This window comes from Pristiophorus japonicus, chromosome 24, assembly GCF_044704955.1.
Source record: "Pristiophorus japonicus isolate sPriJap1 chromosome 24, sPriJap1.hap1, whole genome shotgun sequence".
Taxonomy (NCBI): domain Eukaryota; kingdom Metazoa; phylum Chordata; class Chondrichthyes; family Pristiophoridae; genus Pristiophorus; species Pristiophorus japonicus.
The window spans coordinates 5,007,366-5,033,062 of NC_092000.1; the positions used below are offsets into that span (position 1 = coordinate 5,007,366).

Genomic DNA, 25,697 nt, shown 5'->3' on the forward strand with positions numbered 1-25,697 from the left:
TCTTTGGAACAGAGGAGGCTGAGGGGAGACCTTATTGATGTACCGTATATACTCGCGTATCCTACGATCTCATGTATCATGCGAGTCACTTTTTTGAGATACCAGATGCCACTAGGCTAGGCTTTCAAACAAGTTTAACAAGTACCCAACACGTAACAAGTACCCTAACACATAACAACGATCGAATGCAGACCTTAACAACCGAATCATGAAACATCGAGTGGATTCTGCTGTGAAAGCTGTTCGCGAATCGAACACCGATATAGCAATCATTCCAGCTGGCTTGACTCGCGTCGTTCAGCCACTTGACGTATCCATTAATAAGCCATTTAAAGACAATATAAGAAAGAAATGGAATGACTGGATGATGGAAGGAGAGAAATCATTTAGGAAGGGAGGGAATATGAAGGCTCTGGATTTGCCTCTACTGTGTTTGCGGGTAAAAGAAGCATGGGCTGAGATAGATGGAGATTTGATTGTTAAAGCCTCTAATAATGCAGCAAACTTCAGAGGGAGTTGTGGGTGGCGATCTCTAGACCACAGCAAAGATACAGTACAAGTGACAATAGAGGCTGCAATCCAGCCCAGGAGATACCTGCCGAGATTCAGCGTGGATACGGTCTGCTTAACAGCCTAACAGCCTAATCTTGGCCAGCACTTCACACCCGCAAATTTTGTATCTCGCGTGTCATGCTACCCCCCAAATTTAGGTTACAATTTAGGTCTTCAAAAGTCGCATTGTCTTGTCTATTGCAGGTTTTGCAACGAGATTGGAACGTCCGCTCCAACGTCTAACTGAAGATAAAATGCCTGAAGGGCGGACTCACTCACCGTTGCTTTTGACCTGGGAAATTCCCTCGCAGTTCCTCCATCTCTGACCGAATCCCTGAAACTGAGAGAGCGCAGATTGAGCAAGGGGGCGTACGGTGGTCCCATCTCCCACCACTGACCATAGGGAACTTGTCTCACACACTCACAATCACTCAACGGGTAAAGACTGTGGCTCAGTGGGCAGCATCCTCGCCTCTGAGTCAGAAGGTCGTGGGTTCAGGTCCCACTCCAGGGGCTGGAGCACAAAAATCCAGGCGGACACTCCCAGTGCAGTACTGAGGGAGCGCTGCAATGTCAGAGGGGCAGTACTGAGGGAGTGCTGCACTGTCGGAGGGGCAGTGCTGAGGGAGCGCCGCACTGTCGGAGGGACAGTACTGAGGGAGCGCCGCACTGTCGGAGGGGCAGTGCTGAGGGAGCGCCGCACTGTCGGAGGGACAGTACTGAGGGAGCGCCGCACTGTCGGAGGGGCAGTGCTGAGGGAGTGCCGCACTGTCAGAGGGGCAGTACTGAGGGAGTGCCGCACTGTCGGAGGGGCAGTACTGAGGGATCACTGCACTGTCAGAGGGGCAGTACTGAGGGAGCGCTGCAATGTCAGACTGGCAGTATTGAGGGAGTGCTGCATTGTCTGAGGTACCGTCTTTTGGATGAGACATTAAACCGAGGCCCATTCTGCTCTCGGGTGGATGTAAAAGATCCCATGGCACCATTTCGAAGAAGAGCAGGGGAGTTATCCCCGGTGTTCTGGCCAATATTTATCCCTCAATCAACGTCACAAAAACAGATTATCTGGTGAGTATCACATTGCTGTTTGTGGGAGCTTGCTGTGCGCAAATTGGCGGCCGCACATTACAACAGTGACTACACTCCAAAAAGTACTTCATTGGCTGTAAAGAGCTTTGGGACGTCCTGAGATCATTAACGGCGCTATATAAATGCAAGTCTGTCTTGTTTTTGCTTTAGATCAGCAAGCTCAATGGAGAGCAAGTGTTGAGAGCTGGGACTGCAATGACTAGGCACGGCCCCTTCTCTCTCACACTCACACACATTCTCCCTCACACACACACTCACACACACTTACACTCACATTCACACACACACACACACTCACTCACAGATACACATACAAACACACTCACTCACAGATACACACACACACTCACACACACACTCACTCACAGATACACATACACACTCACACACACACAGAAGGAGGCCATTTGGTCCATCGTGCCTCTCTGAAAGAGCGATCCAGTTAGTCTCACTCCCCCCTGCTCTTTCCCCATAGCATCGCAAATGTTTCCCATTATCAGCCTCTTCACTGGGGAAGTAAATCCCTCAATGGAAAGATTTAAGGCCCCCCCAACAGGGTATATGATTTCCTCAGGAGCACATATCAGCCCCTCAACAGGTACAACCACACTACGAGCAATTCCATGTAAACCCCCTGTTTGTGTTTGAAGATGATTCGGAGTTGGAACTTCACTGTTTCTCATGATCGAAGATCAGAAAGTGGAATGGTTGGATCTTAGATTGAAATATAGCATTGCGGGGCACCGATTCAGTTCATTGTGTTTGAGTTTGATGAATACTGAGTGAGATTGGTGATATCTGCTCCCGAGTCCCCAGTGACTGATTCCTGCTCAAATTGTTCCCGGCGCTGCCTCTCAATAGACCCAACAGTGTCCCACTCACGTTTTGCGGCCATCTGCTTCACTTCACTCACAATACGGCGTTCGAGCTTCATCAGCTATGATTTTTCTTAAAGTAAAACGTGAGAAGTAATGTAGCCTCCAAGGTTAGAATTTGTTACCTGAAAACTTGACTATTCCAACGCGCTCCTGGCTGGCCTCCCATATTCTACCCACCGTAAACTTGAGGCCATCCAAAACTCGGCTGCCCCATGTCCTAACTCGCAACCAAGTCCCGCTCACCCATCACCCCCTGTGCTCACTTCCCCGTGTCCTAACTCGCACCCAGTCCCGCTCACCCATCACCCCCTGTGCTCGCTGCCCCGTGTCCTAACTCGCACCGAGTCCCGCTCACCCATCACCCCCTGTGCTCGCTGCCCCATGTCCTAACTCGCACCGAGTCCCGCTCACCCATCACCCCCTGTGCTCACTGCCCCGTGTCCTAACTCGCACCGAGTCCCACTCACCCATCACCCCCTGTGCTCGCTGCCCCGTGTCCTAACTCGCAACCAAGTCCCGCTCACCCATCACCCCTGTGCTCGCTGCCCCGTGCCTAACTCGCACCGAGTCCCGCTCACCCATCACCCCCTGTGCTCGCTGCCCCGTGTCCTAACTCGCACCGTGTCCCGCTCACCCATCACCCCCTGTGCTCGCTGCCCCGTATCCTAACTCGCACCGAGTCCCGCTCACCCATCACCCCCTGTGCTCGCTGCCCCGTGTCCTAACTCGCACCGTGTCCCGCTCACCCATCACCCCCTGTGCTCGCTGCCCCGTGTCCTAACTCGCACCAAGTCCCGCTCACCCATCACCCCCTGTGCTCGCTGCCCCATGTCCTAACTCGCACCAAGTCCCGCTCACCCATCACCCCTTGTGCTCGTTGACCTACGTTGGCTCCAGGTTAAGCAGCACCATTCGATTTCAAAATTCTCATCCTTGTTTTCAAATCCTTCCATGACCTCACCCCTCCCTATCTCTGTAATCTCCTCCAGCTCCAGTACCCCCCGAGATATCTGCGCTCCTCAAATTCTGGCTACTTGCCCATCCCTGATTATAATCACTCAACCATCGGTGGCCGTGACTTCAGATCAGCCATGATTTATTGAATGGCGGAGCAGACTCAAGGGGCCGAATGGCCGACTCCTGCTCCTATATCTTATGTTCCGTTGCCAAGGCTCTGACTTTGGAACTCCCTCCCTAAACCTATTCGCCTCTCTCTCCTCCTTTAAAACACTCCTTAAAATATGTAATGTATTTGCTTCATGGGTTCTTTGCTTAAGAATTCACAGCAACACATTGCTAATAAGAACTAGTTGGTTTATTAGCAAAAGGTTTAACAATCACACGACACATTACTGGGGTTTTATTGAGTCTTGTGTACATAAGAACATAAGAAATAGGAGCAGGAGTAGGCCATATGGCCCCTCGAGCCTGCTCTGCCATTTAATACGAACACGGCTGATCCGTCATGGACTCAGGTCCACTTCCCTATCCGCTCTCCATAACACCTTATCCCATCGTTTAAGAAACTGTCTATCTCTGTCTTAAATTTATTCAATGTCCCAGCTTCCACAGCTCTCTGAGGCAGCGAATTCCACAGATTTACAACCCTCTGAGAGAAGAAATTTCTCCTCATCTCAGTTTTAAATGGGCGGCCCCTTATTCTAAGATCATGCCCCCTAGTTCTAGTCTCCCCCATCAGTGGAAACATCCTCTCTGCATCCACCTTGTCAAGCCCCCTCATAATCTTATACGTTTCGATAAGATCACCTCTCATTCTTCTAAATTCCAATGAGTAGAGGCCCAACCTAATCAACCTTTTCTCATAAGTCAACCCCCTCATCCCCGGAATCAACCGAGTGAACCTTCTCTGAACTGCCTCCAAAGCAAGTATATCCTTTCGTAAATATGGAAACCAAAACGCAGTATTCCAGGTGTGGCCTCACCAATACCCTGTATAACTGTAGCAAGACTTCCCTGCTTTTATACTCCATCCCCTTTGCAATAAAGGCCAAGATTCCATTGGCCTTCCTGATCACTTGCTGTACCTGCATACTAACCTTTTGTGTTTCATGCACCAGTACCCCCAGGTCCCGCTGTACTGCAGCACTTTGCAATCTTTCTCCATTTAAATAATAACTTAGTCTTGGATTTTTTTCTACCAAAGTACATGACCTCACACTTTCCAACATTATACTCCATCTGCCAAATTTTTGCCTACTCAGTTAGCCTGTCCATGTCCTTTTGCAGATTTTTTGTGTCCTCCTCACACATTGCTTTTCCTCCCATCTTTGTATCGTCAGCAAACCTGGCTACGTTACACTCAGTCCCTTCTTCCAAGTCGTTAATATAGATTGTAAATAGTTGGGGTCCCAGCACTGATCCCTGCGGCACCCCACTAGTTACTGGTTGCCAACCAGAGAATGAACCATTTATCCCGACTCTCTGTTAGTTAGCCAATCCTCTATCCATGCTAATATATTACTGACATCGTGTGATTGGCTGAGCCACTCGCAACTCAACAGCTGGACCAACCTGTGAGCATGCGCACAGGTGCACACATTGCAAAATCTACCTCCCCGGTCCAAAAATCTCCCTATGTGGCTCGGGTCAGATTTTGTTTGAAAACGCTCCTGTGAAGCACCTTGGGATATTTTACGATGTTAAAGGTGCTATATAAATGTTAGCTATCGTTGTTGACCTATGTTCTCATACAGGTACAACCTCCGAAATCCGGAAATCTCGGGACTGAGGCCGTTCCACATTTCATAAGAACATAAGAATATAAGAATTATTGGTTAAAAATTTATCTATCTGTGATTTGAATACATTCAATGAGCTAGCCTCAACTGTTTCCCTGGGCAGGGAATTCCACAGATTCACAACCCTCTGGGAGAAGAAATTCCTTCTCAACTCGGTTTTAAATTGGCTCCCCAGTATTTTGAGGCAGTGCCCCCTAGTTCTAGTCTCCCCGACCAGTGGAAACAACCTCTCTGCCTCTATCTTGTCTGTCACTTTCATTATTTTAAATGTTTCTATAAGATTACCCCTCATCCTTCTGAACTCCAACGAGTAAAGACCCGGTCTACTCAATCTATCATCATAAGGTAACCCCCTCATCTCCGGAATCAGCCTAGTGAATCGTCTTTGTACCCCCTCCAAAGCTAGTATATCCTTCCTTAAGTAAGGTGACCAAAACTGCACGCAGTACTCCAGGTGCGGCCTCACCAATACCCTGTACAGTTGCAGAAGGACCTCCCTGCTTTTGTACTCCATCCCTCTCGCAATGAAGGCTAACATTCCATTCGCCTTCCTGATTACCTGCTGCACCAGCAAACTAACTTTTTGAGATTCAGGCACAAGGACCCCCAGGTCCCTCTGCACCGCAGCATGTTGTAATTTCTCCCCATTCAAATAATATTCCCTTTTTGCTATTTTTTTTTCCAAGGTGGATGACCTCACATTTTCCGACATTGTATTCCATCTGCCAAACCTTAGCCCATTCGCTAAACCTATCTAAATCTCTTTGCAGCCTCTCTGTGTCCTCTACACAACCCGTTTCCCACTAATCTTTGTGTCATCTACAAATTTTGTCACACTACACTCTGTCCCCTCTTCCAGGTCATCTATGTATATTGTAAACAGTTGTGGTCCCAGCACCGATCCCTGTGGCACACCACTAACCACCGATTTCCAACCTGAAAAGGACCCATTTATCCCAACTCTCTGCTTTCTGTTTACCAGCCAATTCTCGATCCATGCTAATACATTTCCGCTGACTCCGCGTACCTTTATCTTCTGCAGTAACCTTTTGTGTGGCACCTTATCGAATGCCTTTTGAAAATCTAAATACACCACATCCATCAGTATACCTCTATCCACCATGCTCGTTAGATCTTCAAAGAATTCCAATAAATTAATTAAACATGATTTCCCCTTCATGAATCCATGTTGCGTCTGCTTGATTGCACTATTCCTATCTAGATGTCCCGCTATTTCTTCCTTAATGATAACTTCAAGCATTTTCCCCACTACAGATGTTAAACTAACCAGCCTATAGTAACCTGCCTTTTGTCTGCCCCCTTTTTTAAACAGAGGCGTTACATTAGCTGCTTTCCAATCCACTGGTACCTCCCCAGAATCCAGAGAATTTTGGTAGATTATAACCAATGCATCTGCTATAACTTCTGCCATCTCTTTTAATACCCTGGGATGCATTTCATCAGGACCAGGGGACTTGTCTACCTTGAGTCCCATTAGCCTGTCCAGCACTACCCTCCTAGTGATAGTGATCATCTCAAGGTCCTCCCTTCCCACATTCCTGTGACCAGCAATTTTTGGCATGGGTTTTGTGTCTTCCACTGTGAAGACCAAAGCAAAATAATTGTTTAAGGTCTCAGCCATTTCCACATTTCCCATTACTAAATCCCCCTTCTCATCTTCTAAAGGACCAACATTTACTTTAGTCACTCTTTTTCTTTTTATATATCGGTAAAAGCTTTTACTATCTGTTTTTATGTTTTGCGCAAGGTTACTTTCGTAATCTATCTTTCCTTTCTTTATTGCTTTCTTAGTCATACTTTGCTGTCGTTTAAAATTTTCCCAATCTTCTAGTTTCCCACTAACCTTGGCCACCTTATACACATTGGTTTTTAATTTGATACTCTCCTTTATTTCCTTGGTTATCCACGGCTGGTTATCCCTTCTCTTACCGCCCTTCTTTCTCATTGGAATATATTTTTGTTGAGCACTATGAAAGAGCTCCTTAAAAGTCCTCCACTGTTCCTCAATTGTGCCACCGTTTAGTCTATGTTCCCAGTCTACTTTAGCTAACTCAGCCTTTATCCCACTGTAGTCCCCTTTGTTTAAGCATAGTACGCTCGTTTGAGACACTACTTCCTCACCCTCAATCTGTATTACAAATTCAACCATACTGTGATCACTCATTCCGAGAGGATCTTTTACTAGGAGATCGTTTATTATTCCTGTCTCATTGCACAGGAGCAGATCTAAGATAGCTTGCTCCCTTGTAGGTTCTGTAACATACTGTTCTAAGAAACAATCCCGTATGCATTCTATGAATTCCTCCTCAAGGCTACCTCATGCGATTTGATTTGACCAATCGATATGTAGGTTAAAATCCCCCATGATTACTGCCATTCCTTTTTCACATGCCTCTATTATTCCCTTGATTATTGTCCGCCCCACTGTGAAGTTATTATTTGGGGGCCTATAAACTATGCCCACTAGTGACTTTTTCCCCTTAGTATCTCTAATTTCCACCCACAATGATTCAACATTTTGTTCATTAGAGCCAATATCATCTCTCACAACTGCCCTGATATCATCCTTTATTAACAGAGCTACCCCACCTCCTTTCCCTTCTTGTCTATCCTTCCGAATTGTCAGATACCCTTGTATGTTTAATTCCCAGTCTTGGCCACCCTGCAACCACGTTTCTGTAATGGCCACCAAATCATACCCATTTGTAATGATTTGTGCCGTCAACTCATTTACTTTATTTTGAATGCTGCGTGTGTTTAGGTAGAGTGTTTTAATACTAGTTTTTAAACCGTGATTTTTAGTTTTGACCCCTCCTGTAGCCCCTTTATCTTCATACATAGTGTCCCTTCCTATCATCTTGTGGTTTACACTTACCCCAGTGCTACTCTGCTCTGTTGCCTCCTGCCTTTTGCATTCTTTCTTGGGGTTCTGTTCATCTGAGCTCACACCCACTCTAACTAGCTCAGAGCCCTCTCCTAGGTTCCGAATACTCCTCGCATTGAGGCTCGAGCTTTCAGGCTTGCCTTTTTATTACAATTTGACCCTTTAGAATTTTGCTGTACATTGGCCCTTTTTGTTTTTTGCCATGGGTTTCTCTGCCCTCCTCTTTTACTCATCTCCTTTCTGTCCTTTGCTTCTGTCTCCCTGCATTGGTTCCCATCCCCCTGCCATATTAGTTTAACTCCTCCCCAACAGCACTAGCAAACACTCCCCCTGGGACATTGGTTCCGGTCCTGCCCAGGTGCAGACCTTCCGGTTTGTACTGGTCCCACCTCCCCCAGAACCGGTTCCAATGCCCCAGGAATCTGAATCCCTCCCTGCTGCACCACTGCTCAAGCCACGTATTCATCTGAGCTATCCTGCGATTCCTACTCTGACTAGCACGTGGCACTGGTAGCAATTTCGGGACCCTTCGGCCGGTCTTATTCTGGGCTAAAAAAAAACGCCCGAGAAAAACTAGCGTTTCAGCCCCACAGGCAGCAATAGGTATGAAACCTGCAAAATAGGTAATTAAGATATTTATATTTCTTTGTTCTTTTTCAGGAATAACCTAACTTAGGCCTTTAAAAAATAGCAGTGTGATTTTTGGCCGAAAACTGCCGGAAAAATACTGTCGCCAAAAACCGAATCTCTAGCCCATGCGCGGAGTTTAAAAAAATGTTCCGGATTTCGGATCATTTCCCGGATTTCGGACGACCGCTCCACGGATCAGCGGGAAGTCCGGATTTCGTAACATTCTGGAGTTTGGAACTGCGGACTTGGGAGTTCGTACCTGTACCGTCTTGTAGGCTCTGCCTTTTCGCTGAGCTGCTGTCAAGATTCAAACCCCCACTCGACTGCGTATAACTCACCGTTAACCAATGCCTGAGAGACTTGCATCTGGACTTGGGACTGAAATTCCTCCACCACCTTGTTCATCTCTGAAGCTTAAAAGTTGACAACAGTTTAGGTGCTAAGTGGTTCTGTTACTGGACTCGTAATCCATGGACCATGTACAGGAGACACCTCAAGTTGCTGGAGAAATATCGCCAACGATGTCTCCGCAAGATCCAACAAATCCCCTGGGAGGACAGGCACACCAACATCAGCGTCCTCGACCAGGCCAACATCCCCAGTGTCGAAGCACTGACCACACTCGATCAGCTCCGCTGGGCAGGCCACATAGTCCGCATGCCAGACACGAGACTCCCAAAGCAAGTGCTCTACTCGGAGCTCCTTCACGGCAAACGAGCCAAAGGTGGGCAGAGGAAACGTTACAGAGACACCCTCAAAGCCTCCCTGATAAAGTGCGACATCCCCACCAACACCTGGGAGTCCCTGGCCAAAGACCAGTCCGCCCTAATTGGAGGAAAAGCATCCGGGAGGGCGCTGAGCACCTCGAGTCTCGTCGCCGAGAGCGTGCAGAAACCAAGCGCAGGCAGCGGAAGGAGCGTGCGGCAAACCAGTCCCACCCACCCTTTCCTTCAACCACTGTCTGTCCCACCTGTGACAGAGACTGTAATTCCCGTATTGGACTGTTCAACCACCTGAGAACTCACTTCAGGAGTGGAAGCAAGTCTTCCTCGACCCCGAGGGACTGCCTAAGATGATGATGCTCAGTCGTTGAGTATTAGGATGGAGAATGAAACGGTTAATTCAGAGACCATGGTCCAGAACTTAAAGAAGGGTAACTTTGAAGGTATGAAGCGTGAATTGGCTAGGATAGATTGGCGAATGATACTTAAGGGGTTGACAGTGGATGGGCAATGGCTGACATTTAGAAACCGCATGGATGAACTACAACAATTGTACATCCCTGTCTGGCGTAAAAATAAAAAAGGGGAGGTGGCTCAACCTGTGGCTATCAAGGGAAATCAGGGATAGCATTAAAGCCAAGGAAGTGGCATACAAATTGGCCAGAAATAGCAGCGAACCCGGGGACTGGGAGAAATTTAGAACTCAGTAAAGGAGGACAAAGGGTTTGATTAGGGCAGGGAAAATAGAGTATGAAAGGAAGCTTGCAGGAAACATTAAAATGGACTGCAAAAGCTTCTATAGATATGTAAAGAGAAAAAAGTTAAGACAAATGTAGGTCCCCTGCAGTCAGAATCAGGGGAAGTCATAACTGGGAACAAAGAAATGGCAGACCAATTGAACAAGTACTTTGGTTCGGTATTCACGAAGGAGGACACAAACAACCTTCCGGATATAAACAGGGTCAGAGGGTCTAGTGAGAAGGAGGAACTGAGGGAAATCCATATTAGTCGGGAAATTGTGTTGGGGAAATTGATGGGATTGAAGGCCGATAAATCCCCAGGGCCTGATGGTCTGCATCCCAGAGTACTTAAGGAGGTGGCCTTGGAAATAACGGATGCATTGACAGTCATTTTCCAACATTCCATAGACTCTGGATCAGTTCCGATGGAGTGGAGGGTAGCCAATGTAACCCCACTTTTTAAAAAAGGAGGGAGAGAGAAAACAGGGAATTATAGACCGGTCAGCCTGAGATCGGTAGTGGGAAAAATGATGGAATCAATTATTAAGGATGTCATAGCAGCTCATTTGGAAAGAGGTGACATGATAGGTCCAAGTCAGCATGGATTTGTGAAAGGGAAATCATGCTTGACAAATCTTCTGGAATATTTTGAGGATGTTTCCAGTAGAGTGGACAAGGGAGAACCAGTTGATGTGGTGTATTTGGACTTCCAGAAGGCTTTTGACAAGGTCCCACACAAGAGATTAGTGTGCAAAGTTAAAGCACATGGGATTGGGGGTAGTGTGCTGACATGGATTGAGAACTGGTTGGCAGACAGGAAGCAAAGAGTAGGAGTAAATGGGTACTTTTCAGAATGACAGGCAGTGACTAGTGGGGTACCGCAAGGTTCTGTGCTGGGGCCCCAGCTGTTTACATTGTACATTAATGATTTAGACGAGGGGATTAAATGTAGTATCTCCAAATTTGCGGATGACACTAAGTTGGATGGCAGTGTGAACTGCGAGGAGGATGCTATGAGGCTGCAGAGTGACTTGGATAGATTAGGTGAGTGGGCAAATGCATGGCAGATGAAGTATAATGTGGATAAATGTGAGGTTATCCACTTTGGTGGTAAAAACAGGAAGGCAGAATATTATCTGAATGGCGGCAGATTAGGAAAAGGGGAGGTGCAACGAGACCTGGGTGTCATGGTACATCAGTCATTGAAAGTTTAGCATGCAGGTACAGCAGGCGGTGAAGAAGGCAAATGGCATGTTGGCCTTCATAGCGAGAGGATTTGAGTATAGGAGCAGGGAGGTGTTGCTACAGTTATACAGGGCCTTGGTGAGGCCTCACCTGGAATATTGTGTTCAGTTTTGGTCTCCTAATTTGAGGAAGGACGTTCTTGCTATTGAGGGAGTGCAGTGAAGGTTCACCAGACTGATTCCCGGGATGGCAGGACTGACCTAGGAAGAAAGACTGGATCGACTGGGCCTGTATTCACTGGAGTTTAGAAGAATGAGAGGAGATCTCATAGAAACATATAAAATTCTGATGGGATTGGACAGGTTAGATGCAGGAAGAATGTTCCCGATGTTGGGGAAGTCCAGAACCAGGGGTCACAGTCTAAGGATAAGGGGTAAGCCATTTAGGACCGAGATGAGGAGAAACTTCTTCACTCAGAGAATTGTGAACCGGTGGAATTCTCTACCACAGAAAGTTGTTGAGGCCAGTTCGTTAGATATATTTAAAAGGGAGTTAGATATGGCCCTTATGGCTAAAGGGATCAGGGGGTATGGAGAGAAAGCAGGAATGGGGTACAGAAGTTGAATGATCAGCCATGATCTTATTGAATGGCGGTGCAGGCTCGAAGGGCCGAATGGCCTACACCTGCACCTATTTTCTGTGTTTCTATGTTTTTAATACTGCACAGAAACAGACCATTCGGCCCAACTGGTCTGTGCTGACGTTTATGCACCACTTGAGCCTCCTCGTGCTCGAATAGCCTCTTCCGACTCTGCCTCCATATCCCTCTATTCCCTCCTCCCTCGCTTACTCATCAAGCCCCCCCATCAACACATCAATAATCTCTGATTCAACCACTCCCTGTGGCAGTGAGCTCTACATTCCCGACACACTCTGTGTAAGGAAAATACTCCCAAATTCTTTAGTTGATGTGTGGGTGACTACTTTATAATATTCACGAACAGGACAGTGGCAAAGGGATTCCAATGCGGAGAAGTGTGAGTAATGAATTTGAGGAGGACTAACAAGGCAAGGGAATACACATTAAATGGTAGGACACCGAGAAGTGTAGAGGAACAGAGGGACCTGGGAGTGCATGTCCACAGATTCCTGAAGGTAGCAAGTCAGGTAGATAAGGTGGTTAAGAAGGCACAAGGAATACTTGCCTTCATTAACTGAGGCATAGATTGCAAGAGCAGGGAGGTTATGCTTGAACTGTTTAAAACACTGGTTAGGCCACAGCATGCAGTTCTGGTCATTGCATTACAGGAAGGATGTGATTGCACTGGAGAGGGTACAGAGGAGATTTACGAGGATGTTGCCGGGAGTGGAGAATCTAAGCTATGAGGAAAGATTGGATAGGCTGGGTTTGTTTTCTTTGGAACAGAGGAGGCTGAGAGGAGACCTTATTGAGGTGTATAAAATTATGAGGGGCCTAGACAGAGTGGATAGAAAGGACCTATTTCCCTGAGCAGAGAGGTCAACAACTAGGGGGCATAGATTTAAAGTAATTGGGGGGGGGCTTTAGAGTGGATTTGAGGAGAAATTTCTTCACCCAGAGGGTGGTGGGGGTCTGGAACTCACGGCCTGAAAGGGTGGTAGAGGCAGAAACCCTCACCACATTTAAAAAGTACTTGGATGTGCACTTGAAGTGCCGTAACCTACAGGGCTACGGACCCAGAGCTGGAAAGTGGGATTAGGCTGGGAAGGTCTTGGTCAGCCAGCGCGGACACGATGGGCCGAATGGCCTCATTCCGTGCTGTAAATTTCTATGGTTCTGTGATTTATACCCCCTTAATTCTGGACTCCCCCACAAGTGAAAACAGTTTCTCCACATCCACCCTCTTGCAACCCCTTCGTAATTATAAAGAGGTCACCCCCACCAGCCTTGTCTATTGCCGGTTTTGCAACGAGATTGGAACGTCCGCTCCAACGCCTAACTGAAGATAAAATGACTGAAGGGCGATCTAACTCACCATTGCTTTTGACCTGGGAAAGTTGGGTCAGTAAATTCCCTCGCAGTTCCTCCATCTCTGACCGAATCCCTGAAACTGAGAGAGCGCAGATTGAGCAAGGTGGCGTACGGTGGTCCCATCTCCCACCACTGACCATAGGGAACTTGTCTCACACACTCACAATCGCTCAACGGGTAAAAACCGTGGCTCAGTGGGCAGCATCCTCGCCTCTGAGTCAGAAGATCGTGGGTTCAAGTCCCACTCCAGGGGCTGCAGCACAAAAATCCAGGCGGACACTCCCAGTGCAGTGCTGAGAGAGCGCTGCAATGTCGGAGGGGCAGTACTGAGGGAGTGCTGCACTGTTGGAGGGCCAGTACTGAGGGAGTGCTGCACTGTCGGAGGGGCAGTGCTGAGGGAGCGCTGCACTGTCGGAGGGGCAGTGCTGAGGGAGCGCTGCACTGTCGGAGGGGCAGTACTGAGGGAGCGCTGCACTGTCGGAGGGGCAGTGCTGAGGGAGTGCTGCACAGTCGGAGGGGCAGTACTGAGGGAGCGCTGCACTGTCGGAGGGGCAGTGCTGAGGGAGTGCTGCACAGTTAGAGGGGCAGTACTGAGGGAGTGCTTCAATATCAGGGGGCAGTATTGAGGGAGTGTTGCACTGTCTGAGGTGCCGTCTTTTGGATGAGACATTAAACCGAGGCCCATTCTTCTCTCAGGTGGATGTAAAAGATCCCATGGCACCATTTCGAAGAAGAGCAGGGGAGTTATCCCCGGTGTTCTGGCCAATATTTATCCCTCAATCAACATCACAAAAACAGATTATCTGGTGAGTATCACATTGCTGTTTGTGGGAGCTTGCTGTGCGCAAATTGGCGGCCGCACATTACAACAGTGACTACACTCCAAAAAGTACTTCATTGGCTCTAAAGCGCTTTGGGACGTCCTGAGATCGTTAACGGCGCTATATAAATGCAAGTCTGTCTTGTTTTTGCTTTAGATCAGCAAGCTCATTGGAGAGCAAGTGTTGAGAGCTGGGACTGCAATGACTAGGCACGGCCCCAGGGAGTGGGTCTGCCCAGACACGCAGAGCGCTTCAAACACGGCACTTACTTTTCACTAACCCCACGACCAGGAGCAGCAGGATGAACAGGCCGAAGGTGACCATTAGGACATTCCTCCATCTGTACAGCTTCGCCTCAGGCCCTGCGGAAATACAACCGGACGATACCCCAATGAGGGAAAGCACCGTGGGGGGGGTTAGATTACAGACAGCCCCCAACACGTGAGCACCCCACCCTGTACTCCCCGCTCTTCCTCAATCCCAACGCCACCATTCCACGGGCTGGGTTTTCCAGTGCTGTCCGCCCCTCTTAGCGCCCTGGAGGGGGCGGCAATGGTGGCCGCGAGCACTTCCGGGCGGGCGGCCGGCTTCCAGCGTCCCGCTGGGACATTCGGGGCCGGTTTGGGTGGGGCGCGGAACATTACCGCCCGGGAGAAGCGAGCCGGTGTGCAACGCCCCCAGGGAGCGACACCGGCTCGATTTGTGACTCCCGCCCGACCCGTAGTGCACCGCAGCGCCCCCTGGTGGGACTGCCTGTGGAAGCGGGCGGCCCGAGCTGTCACGGCCACGGTGAGGTCAGTAATGTCCGCCTCGGGCAAGTGTGGTTGGGTTTTATTTTAGTTTTTTTTTTGCGATTTATGTTGCGTTGGCGTGGGCCGTGTATTGGGAATGTTTCCGGTGTTTCTTTCCCCCCCCCCCCCCCCCCGCCAGGCCTCTCTCAGGGCGCTCCCAGGCCGGGTGTTTAGCTCGGGATCTTCCCATGCTCAGCCGGCCTAGCGCCCAGAGAGAGGTGTGCACCGCCTCCCTTAGCGCCCCGCCCCACACTCAGGGCCCAGCGGGACCAATGTTGCTGACTGAGGCGCAAACTGTTCCCGGGCGCTAACTTTACCATTGACGCCCCGAAATCAGCCAAGCTGAAAATCCGGCCCCATGTGCGTCCTGTGAAATGTACGGAAGGGGGCAGGGGTCGGGGAGGGCATCAGTTGGTGTTTCGGCAAAGAAACCATCCCGGGCTGCCACTCCCAACCGTCCTTTCTTTTCATTCTGTCGGAAGAGCAGGTCGACTCTTCATTCACCTCTTTGCTGCTTGTGGGATCTTGCTGTGTACACGCTCCTGTCACACCTGCCGACCCCTTATCCTGAGGCCCTGCCCCCGCCCCATCCCTGGTTCTAGATACCCCAGCCAGGGGGGAACAGCCTCTCAGTATCGAACCCTGTCAATCCCCCCTCAGAACCTTGAACCTATCAATGAGATCGCCTCTCATTCTTCCAAACCCCAGGATGGGGGGGGGTCAACCCGAGACCACCCGGGTGTGAAGTGGCCCCGAGAGGGGATGACACAGCACGGAGTGAATGCAAAGCCTTTGTTTAAAGGAAAGGAGTAAGAAAGAGGGGGCAAAGGAAGGAACTGAAAGGTAGGGGGTAAAAAAGAATGAAAAAGAACAAAAGGCTTGCATTACGGATGAAATGAAAGAAAAGAATTGCTGGACCCAATAAGCTAATCTGACTCATGAGCAACGAACGTTACACTTCGCAACCCGGGCAGTGGATAAAGCAAAAGAATATTTGGAAAATATTTCATTAGAGTTTACGGTCCACAAGGGCTCCTGCTGTAAGAACATAAGAATTAGGAGCAGGAGTCGGCCATTCGGCCCTTCGAGCCTGCTCCGCCATTCAATGAGACCACGGCTGATCTTCGACCTCAACTCCACTTTCCCGCCCGGTCCCCATATCCCTCGATTCCCCAAGACTCCAGAAATCTATCGATCTCGGTCTTGAATATACTCAACGACTGAGCCTCCACAGCTCTCTGGGGCAGAGAATTCCAAAGATTCACCACCCTCTGAGTGAAGAAGTTTCTCCTCATCTCAGTCCTAAATGGCCGACCCCTTATCCTGAGACTGTGACCCCCTGGTTCGAGACTCCCCAGCCCGGGGGGAAACATGCTCCCTGCATCTACCCTGTCAAGCCTCCTCAGAATCTTGTATGTTTCAATGAGATCACCTCTCATTCTTCTAAATTCCAGAGAGTATTGGCCCATTCTACTCAATCTCTCCTCATAGGGCAGCCCTCTCAACCTAGGAATCAATCCAGTGAACCTTCGTTGCATTGTCTCCAAGGCAAGTATATCCTTCCTTAGATAAGGAGACCAAAACTGTGCACAGTACTCCAGGTGTGGTCTCACCAAGGCCCTGTACAATTGTAGCAAGACTTCCTTACTCTGATACTCCAACCCCCTTGCAATAAAGGCCAACATGCCATTTGCCTTCCTCATTGCTTGCTGTACCCGCACGCTCGCTTTCTGTGTCTCTTGCACGAGGACACCCAGATCTCTCTGAACACCAACATTTAAACGTTTCTCACCATTTAAAAAATATTGTTTTTCTATTCTTCCGACCAAAGTGAATAACCTCACATTTCCCCACATTATACTCCATCTGCCACCAGACTGCCCACTCACTCAGTCTCTCTACATCCCTTTGCAGACTCCATGTGTTCTCCTGATGGCTTACATCTCCTCACAGCTTACACCCTCACATCACACATTCCCCACCTTGTAACATAGCACGCACCTTCACCTCCCTGGGTCTCCACTTTCCCTTCCATTTCTTGCTGCTCCACCATAGGAAGAGATTGCACATTTTCATAGTCCGCTGGCTGAGTGTCGAGCTGTGCCATGATGCCGTGTCTCGAGCTGTGATTTGGGGTGGAGGAACCAGAGAACGTCTTGCTCTGATACTGAGCGGGCTCCCACTTCCTCTTTGTTTTCCTGACCTCAGGTTTACAGTTGCCAATGAGTCTCTTGCCCCCATCTGGATTTATCCTTTTGTGGAAATGAAACGAACAATTTCACGGAGATTCCCATGCCAGGCAGCTTGGCCACAGTCAGCACGTGAGGGCGAGATGCTGACATTGTCTTCCGTTCCTCAATCTTACTGTCAGCAATTCTAAACTATAATAGATAGAGAGGACGCAAATAAACACAGCTGGCATTCCCACTCTTTGTCGTCCAGAGACTTCTTCAAGGTGTCAGCCGTGGCTCAGTGGGCAGCACTCTCGCCTCTGAGTCATAAGGTCGTGGGTTCAAGTCCCACTCCAGGCACCTGAGCACCAGATTCAGGCGAACATTCGGAGGGGAGCACCGCACTGTCGGAGGGGCAGTACTGAGGGAGTGCCGCACTGTCGGAGGGGCAGTGCTGAGGGAGCGCCGCACTGTCGGAGGGGCAGTGCTGAGGGAGCGCCGCACTGTCGGAGGGGCAGTGCTGAGGGAGCGCCGCACTGTCGGAGGGGCAGTGTTGAGGGAGCGCCGCACTGTCGGAGGGGCAATACTGAGGGAGTGCTGCACTATCGGAGGGGCAGTACTGAGGGAGCGCTGCACTGTTGGAGGGGCAATGCTGAGGGAGTGCTGCACTGTCAAAGGGGCAGTACTGAGGGAGCGCCACACCGTCGGAGGGGCAGTGCTGAGGGAGCGCCGCACTGTTGGAGGGGCAGCGCTGAGGGAGCGCCGCACTGTTGGAGGGGCAGTGCTGAGGGAGGGTCGCACTGTTGGAGGGGCAGTACTGAGGGAGTGCCGCACTGTCGGAGGGGCAGTACTGAGGGAGTGCTGCACTGTCGGAGGGGCAGTACTGAGGGAGTGCCGCACTGTCGGAGTGGCAGTACTGAGGGAGTGCCGCACTGTCGGAGGGGCAGTACTGAGGGAGCGCCGCACTGTCGGAGGGGCAGTACTGAGGGAGTGCCGCACTGTCGGAGGGGCAGTACTGAGGGAGTGCCGCACTGTCGGAGGGGCAGTACTGAGGGAGCGCCGCACTGTCGGAGGGGCAGTGCTGAGGGAGCGCCGCACTGTCGGAGGGGCAGTGCTGAGGGAGTGCTGCACTGTCGGAGGGGCAGTACTGAGGGAGCGCTGCACTGTCGGAGGTGCTGTCTTTCGGATGAGACGTTAAACCGAGGCCTCGTCTGCTCTCTCAGGTGGATGTAAAGGATCCCCTGGTTCGAAGAAGAACAAGGTGTCCTGGCCAATATTTATCCATCAACCAACATGCAAAGCAGATGATCTGGTCATTGATTTCATTGCTGTGTGTGGGAGCTTGCTGTGGGCAAATTGGCTGCTGTGTTTCCCACATTGCAACAGTGTCTGTTCTGCATTGGTTGGAAAGCCTTTCATTCCCGAGTGGACGATGTCCTGTGTTGCTAATTTGCATGGAACATTGGGGAGTATGTTTACAGAGAGTTGCAAAGGGATGTCCAACTTTGGCTTCCCTTAATGCTCAGAGTGGTGTTGGGGGTGGAGTCGGGCTGTATTGTGTCTTAGACCAAAGGGGGAGTTTAACCCACTCTGCCGAATGTGAGTTTGGCTCGCGAGCCCCTATTTGCTGCTCCATTTCCGCCCCAGAGCAGGTTTGACCCAACCCAGGAGGGAGCCTCATTGACCCATCTTAATCAGGGTCATGTGACATACATTGGACGGTGTTCCGAGTTCAGGAATCCAGTCAGGAAGAGCCTGACAGGTAACTTAAGATTGAAAGACAGGAGATGCAACGTTTGCACCTGTGAGTATGCTCGGCCTGCTCCTGGGCCTGGCCAAGGGGGCCATCAGCCGGTCCAGGCAGCGGGCGGTCGTTCAGCCCGACTGCCTGCCTCTCTTTCGCGGGTACATCCGAGCCAGGGTGTCCCTGGAGATGGAGCACGCGGTGTCCACCGGTACTCTCGCGGCCTTCCGCGAGAGGTGGGCACCGGAGGGACTGGAGTGCATCATCACCCCCGGCAACCAAATTTTAATTTGATCCCTTTAATGTCAAAAGTTTAATTTGTTTAAAGTGTCGTTTTTCGTGCCCCTCAAGGGGACACTTGATTGATGGTTTCTCCAAAATAGTTGTAGAGCTGTTGAGTTGGGGAATGGCTCAGTCAGTCACGTGATGTTCACAAGATTCAATAAAACCCCAGCCAGTTGGGTTCGGGGGATCCACGATGGGGCAGGTGGTTGTGAGCCTGGTGGATGAACCGGTAATGTGTCGTGTGATTGTTAAACCTTTTGCTAATAAACCAACTAGTTCTTAGTAGCAATGTGCTGCCGTGAATTCTTAAGCAAAGAACCCATGAAGCAAATACACTACAGTGGATCATTGATAATCTCGACAATTTTAAAGAGGATAAAACCCCAGGTCCGGGTGGATTGCAACTGCGCATACACAAAGAAGCCAAGGATGAGATCACAAAGGCACTATTATATATACATAAAAGCTCAGTAGAAAAGGGAATAGTTCCAAAGGACTGGCGGACAACAATGTTAGACCTGGCTAATATTTATCCCACAATCAACATCACTAAAACAGATTATCTGGTCATTATCACATTGCTGTTTGTGGGAGCTTGCTGTGCGCAAATTGGCTGCTGCGTTTCCCACATTACAACAGTGACTCCACTCCAAAAGTACTTCATTGGCTGTAAAGCGCTTTGAGACGTCCGGTGGTCGAGAAAGACGGTATATAAACGTAAGTCTTTTCTTTCCATATTCAACAAGGGAGATAGAGCAAGTCCAGAGAACTATAGACCAGTTAGCTTAACGTCAGTGATAGGAAAGATAATGGAACCTTTACTCAGAGACGTGTTAGAAAAACATTTAGAAACCCAAAAATATAAGGAACGGATTTCAAAAAGCAAGGTCACGTTTGACCAGGCTTACTGGATTCTTCGAAGGAGTAACAGAAAGGGTACTGCAGTGGCCTTTCAAATGATAAGGTCCCACATAGTAGACTTATGACTAAGGTCAGAACATGTGGAGTCAGGGAGCAAGTCACAGAGCGATCTGGCTCGAGGACAGCAAACGGCGAGTAGGGGTGAAAGGTCGCTACTCAGACTGGCGGGAGGGTGGAAAGTGGCGTTCCAAAGGAATTGGTGCGGTTACAAATCATCTGGTCGCTGATGTGCTTGAAGAGGGGGCGGGAACGTTCCATTGAGTCAACCCTTATGGAGCAGAGTCCACGTTCCGGCTTGGCAGGTTACGAATTGTCAGTCAGCTCAATGGTGAAGCAACAACCTCATGGTCATTACTGAGTCCAACCTTCCCTCCTTTAATTTATTCATGACAACAGCGGAGAGCCATTAACAGGAGCAGCACGCGATGCTTACACGGTGAATTAGACTTGTCTGAATCAGCAGGAAGCAGTGCAAGATGCTGACTCTATGGCTATTCCTGCTCTTTGATGGAACCTTACCTCCTTTTAAACATGTGTTAAGTTCCAAAGTAGAGCAGAGGCTGGAAATCCGAAACAACAGAAAATGTTGGAAAGACAGCAGGTCAGTGAGGATCATTGGAACAATGCTGGGAAGAACTGCGACATAAAAGAATGGACTCCTTACAGAGGACCCCGCAGTACAACATGAAGGCTCAAACCTTCCTCGCAAACTGTGGACAACCATCGAGCGCCTCAGACCACGGTCACAGTCGATGCTGCCACCTGTCCCATAGGTGGGAGATTAAAGCATCCCCATCATGTGACTGTGGAGCTCCTAATCAGACCCTGGAGCACATCATCGAGCTCTGCCCTCAGAGGGAATTCACAGGCAGCCTACAGGATATCCATGCTGTTACACCGGGAGCATTGGGTTAAGCAAAGCCTCGATTACAAAATTCTCATCCTTGTTTTCAAATCCCTCCATGGCCCTCGCCCCCTCCCTATCTCTGTAATCGCCTCCAGCCCCACCAGCCCCCGAGATGTCTGCGCTCCTCTAATTCTGCCCCCCTGAGCATCCCTGATTATAATCGCTCCACCATCGGTGGCCGTGCCTTCTGTTGCCTGGGCCCCAAGCTCTGGAACTCCCTCCCCAAACCTCTCCGCCTCTCTACCTCTCTTTCCTCCTTCAAGACGCTCCGTAAAACCTACCACTTTGACCAAGCTTTTGGTCACGGACGCTAATTTCTCCTTTCGTGGCTCGGTGTCAAATTTGTATCTCATAACATAGAAAAATAGGTGCAGGAGTAGGCCATTCAGCCCTTCTAGCCTGCACCGCCATTCAATGAGTTCATGGCTGAACATGAAACTTCAGTACCCCATTCCTGCTTTCTCGCCATACCCCTTGATCCCCCGAGTAGTAACTTCATCTAACTCCCTTTTGAATATATTTAGTGAATCGGCCTCAACAACTTTCTGTGGTAGAGAATTCCACAGGTTCACCACTCTCTGGGTGAAGAAGTTCCTCCTCATCTCGGTCCTAAATGGCTTACCCCTTATCCTTAGACTGTGTCCCCTGGTTCTGGACTTCCCCCAACATTGGGAACATTCTTCCTGCATCCAACCTGTCCAAACCCGTCAGAATTTTAAACGTTTCTATGAGGTCCCCTCTCACTCTTCTGAACTCCAGTGAATACAAGCCCAGTTGATCCAGTCTTTCTTGATATGTCAGTCCCACCATCCCGGGAATCAGTCTGGTGAACCTTCGCTGCACTCCCTCAATAGCAAGAATGTCCTTCTGGGACATTTCACAACCATAAAGGCGCCATATAAACACACGTTGTTGTTGGACATTTAACTTAGATATTGGCATGTGATTGGCTTTGCTGCTACCATACGAAAGAAGAAGATTGAGTGAGCTTCATTCGGAGACCCTCCTTCCAAACATCTTCTCCTCGCCATCGAGTGCGATGGTGGTTGAAGTCTGGTCGTGCGGTGATAATGTCCTTCGTCCATCGGCAAGTTCATTCACGCTTGAAGACAAATGCGTCCCTGAAATATCAGAGGAAGGTTTGCTCCCTCCACCGATGCTGAATGACTTGCTCTCTCTCTCTGTGTTTTTGCTCTCTTTTCAAAAAGAATCCACCGGTTAAGAAGAATTGGGAAATCCCCTTTCTCCTTAGCCAGGTGGCACAGTGGACCTCTTTGACCAAGCTTTTGGTCACCAGTGACTAATGGGACCAATCGGATCGCTCTTTCACAGAGCCGGCACAGGCTCCCTTCCTTGCTGCGTCCTTCGATGAGTCCATGTGACTTAACGTTCCTGGGAAGCTCCTTAGAATCACGGAATGGTTACAGCACGGAAACAGGTCATTCGGCCCCACTCGTCTGTGCTGGTCAATCAATCCCAGAAACGGTTCCAGCGCGGGAGGAGGCCATTCGGCCCGTCGAGCCCGTGCCGGCTCTCTGCAAGAGCCCTTCAGCCAGTCCCACTCCCCCGCCCTTTCCCCGTAACCCTGCACATTCTTTGTCCTTCAGGCACTTATCCAACTCCCTTTTGAAAGCCACGATTGAGTCTGCCTCCACCACCCTCTCAGGCAGCGCATTCCAGATCCTAACCACTCGCTGCGGGGAAACGTTTTCCCTCGTGTCGCCTTTGGATCTTCTGCCAATCGCCTTAAATCTGTGTGTCCTCTGGTTCTCGACCCTTCCACCAATGGGAACAGTTTCTCTTGACCTACTCTGTCTAATGGTTTTGAACACCTCGACCAAATCTCCTCTCAGTCTATCCACGTAACTGAAGTCCCTCATCCCCGGGACATTTTACCAAGTTAGAGGCAGCTACACAAATGCAAGTTGTTATAAGAAATAGGAGCAGGAGTCGGCCATTTGGCCCCTCGAGCCTGCTCCGCCATTCAATAAGATCACGGCTGCATTTACTCACCGAACCAGTGGGTGGAGCTGTACGGGGAGTGTCCTTGGTCACAATGGTGAAGGTCCAGCAATTGGCTTTAACTCTTGCTGAGATGTCACCAGGTCGGTCAACTTTATGGCATTGGCGGGGTTTTGTTCTCATGTATTGGAATATACTTTTTAAATCTAGCGGGTCCAATGCTGAAATGACGTTGCCATGGCAGTCGGGGTCGATGGTCGAATGAGAAATCTGCCTTGGGTCTGCTTGGGGGATCAGGGCCTCTGTCACTCCTGAGCCGCTGGTGGTTAGGGTTGCCAATTCTCCGGGATTGGCCCTGGAGTCTCCAGGAATCGAAGATTTATCTGTGAGACACTGCGACGAGCAAACACCCGGGGAGAAAAATCACAGGGGCGTGAAGAAAACTGTGTGGTTTTGTTTTTCAGTTTCTTTGATTTTCTTCATTTAAAAATAGGGGGGAAACAAAGCTGTTTGACTGATAGTCAAGGAACATCCAATCGGGGCAACAAAGAGCCTGTTCACCTTGCGATTGGCCGTGGGAAGGTGGGGCAAGGTGAGATGGACATGCCGTGCGACCAATGGCGGGTGTGTGGGGGAGGGGCCCCGCGAGGATGGATGTGTCAAGTGACCAATAAAAAGAAAGACTTGCATTTATATAGCGTCTTTCATGAACACCGGATGCCCCAAAGCGCTTTACAGCCAATGAAGTACTTTTGGAGTGTAGTCACTGTTGTAATGTGGGAGACGCAGCAGCCAATTTGCGCACAGCAAGCTCCCACACACAGCAATGTGATAATGACCAGATAATCTGTTTTAGTGATGTTGATTTAGGAATAAATATTGGACCCAGGACACCGAGGGGAACTCCCCTGCTCTTCAAAATGGTGCCGTGGGATCTTTTCCGTCCACCTGAGAGAGCAGACGGGGCCTCGGTTTAATGTCTCATCCGAAAGATGACACCTCCAACAGTGCAGCACTCCCTCAGCACTGCCCCTCTGACAGTGCGGCACTCCCTCAGTACTGCCCCTCCGACAGTGCAGCACTCCCTCAGTACTGCCACTCCGACAGTGCAGCACTCCCTCAGTACTGCCCCTCCGACAGTGCAGCACTCCCTCAGTACTGCCCCTCCGACAGTGCAGCACTCCCTCAGTACTGCCCCTCCGACAGTACGGCACTCCCTCAGTACTGCCCCTCCGACAGTGCGGCACTCCCTCAGTCCTGCCCCTCCGACAGTGCGGCACTCCCTCAGTACTGCCCCTCCGACAGTGCGGCACTCCCTCAGTACTGCCCCTCCGACAGTGCAGCACTCCCTCAGTACTGCCCCTCCGACAGTGCGGCACTCCCTCAGTACTGCCCCTCCGACAGTGCAGCACTCCCTCAGTACTGCCCCTCCGACAGTGCGGCACTCCCTCAGTACTGCCCCTCCGACAGTGCAGCACTCCCTGTTCAGTCACCGAAGAACTCATTTTTAGAGTGGAAGCAAGTCTTCCTCGATTCTGAGGGACTGCCTGTGATGATGATGACTCCCTCGGTACTGCACTGGGAGTGTCGGCCTGGATTTCTGTGTTCAAGTCCCTGGAGTGGGACTTGAACCCACAACCTTCTGACTGAGAGGCGAGAGTGCTGCCCACTGAGCCACGGCTGACACTAAATGGCGGGGCCATTGCAGGCAGGAGGTCATGTGATGACACCTTGAGTCAGGTCGCCACCTCCAGCAATACGGCCAATTGGAGGTGGTGACCTGACTCAAGGAGTAGGGATGTTACCGTGTCTGTCAATAGCCAGAACATCCTCCGCCCTGTGCATTGCAGCGGACAGAATGGTTATGACAGTACCTTGAAGGTAGAACATTCATGATGACGTCCTCTGTCAGATACAATGTCACGTTGAACATCAGACATTTCTCCTCTCGGGTCAGCTGCCAGCTCCTGTTCCGGACTCACCAGTCAACCGGAGCCTGCTCCGTGAGGATTTCAGTCTTTCTCACTCGATGGCTCTGCATCGACCCAGGTGGAAAAGTAAGAACTTGCATTTTATATATCGACCTTTACACCCTCAGGACATCCCAAGGCGCTTCACAGGCAATGAAGTACTTTTTGAAGTGCAGTCACTTGTTGTAACATCGCCCGTATCCGCCCTTGCCTCAGCTCATCCGCTGCTGAAGCCCTCACCCATGAATTTGTTACCTCTCGACTTGACTTATTCCAACGCACTCCTGGCTGGCCTCCCACATTCTACCCTACATAACCTAGAGGTGATCCAAAACTTGGCTGCCCCGTGTCCTAACTCGCACCAAGTCCTGTTCACCCATCACCCCCTGTGCTCTCTGCCCCGTGTCCTAACTCGCACCGAGTCCCGCTCACCCATCACCCCCTGTGCTCACTGCCCCGTGTCCTAACCCGCACCGAGTCCCACTCACCCATCACCCCCTGTGCTCTCTGCCCCCGTGTCCTAACTCGCACCGAGTCCCGCTCACCCATCACCCCCTGTGCTCGCTGCCCCGTGTCCTAACTCGTGCCGAGTCCCGCTCACCCATCACCCCCTGTGCTCGCTGCCCCGTGTCCTAACTCGCACCAAGCCCCGCT

The 25,697-nt window shown here is 50.1% G+C and overlaps 1 protein-coding gene across 1 annotated transcript in view; it reads right to left on the minus strand.

The window, feature by feature from the left end:
- LOC139238012 (C-type lectin domain family 10 member A-like) overlaps positions 1–25,114 on the minus strand; it is a 54,421-nt gene extending 29,307 nt beyond the window's left edge. Inside the window, exons 1-6 of the mRNA XM_070867410.1 lie at positions 25,056–25,114; positions 17,085–17,335; positions 14,562–14,654; positions 13,476–13,550; positions 9,152–9,226; positions 832–892 (exon numbers count right to left, since the gene is read on the minus strand). Of these exons, the coding sequence (XP_070723511.1) occupies positions 832–892; positions 9,152–9,226; positions 13,476–13,550; positions 14,562–14,654; positions 17,085–17,335; positions 25,056–25,114 (614 nt within the window). The remainder of the gene's footprint in view (positions 1–831; positions 893–9,151; positions 9,227–13,475; positions 13,551–14,561; positions 14,655–17,084; positions 17,336–25,055) is intronic.
- Positions 25,115–25,697: the final 583 nt, after the last annotated feature.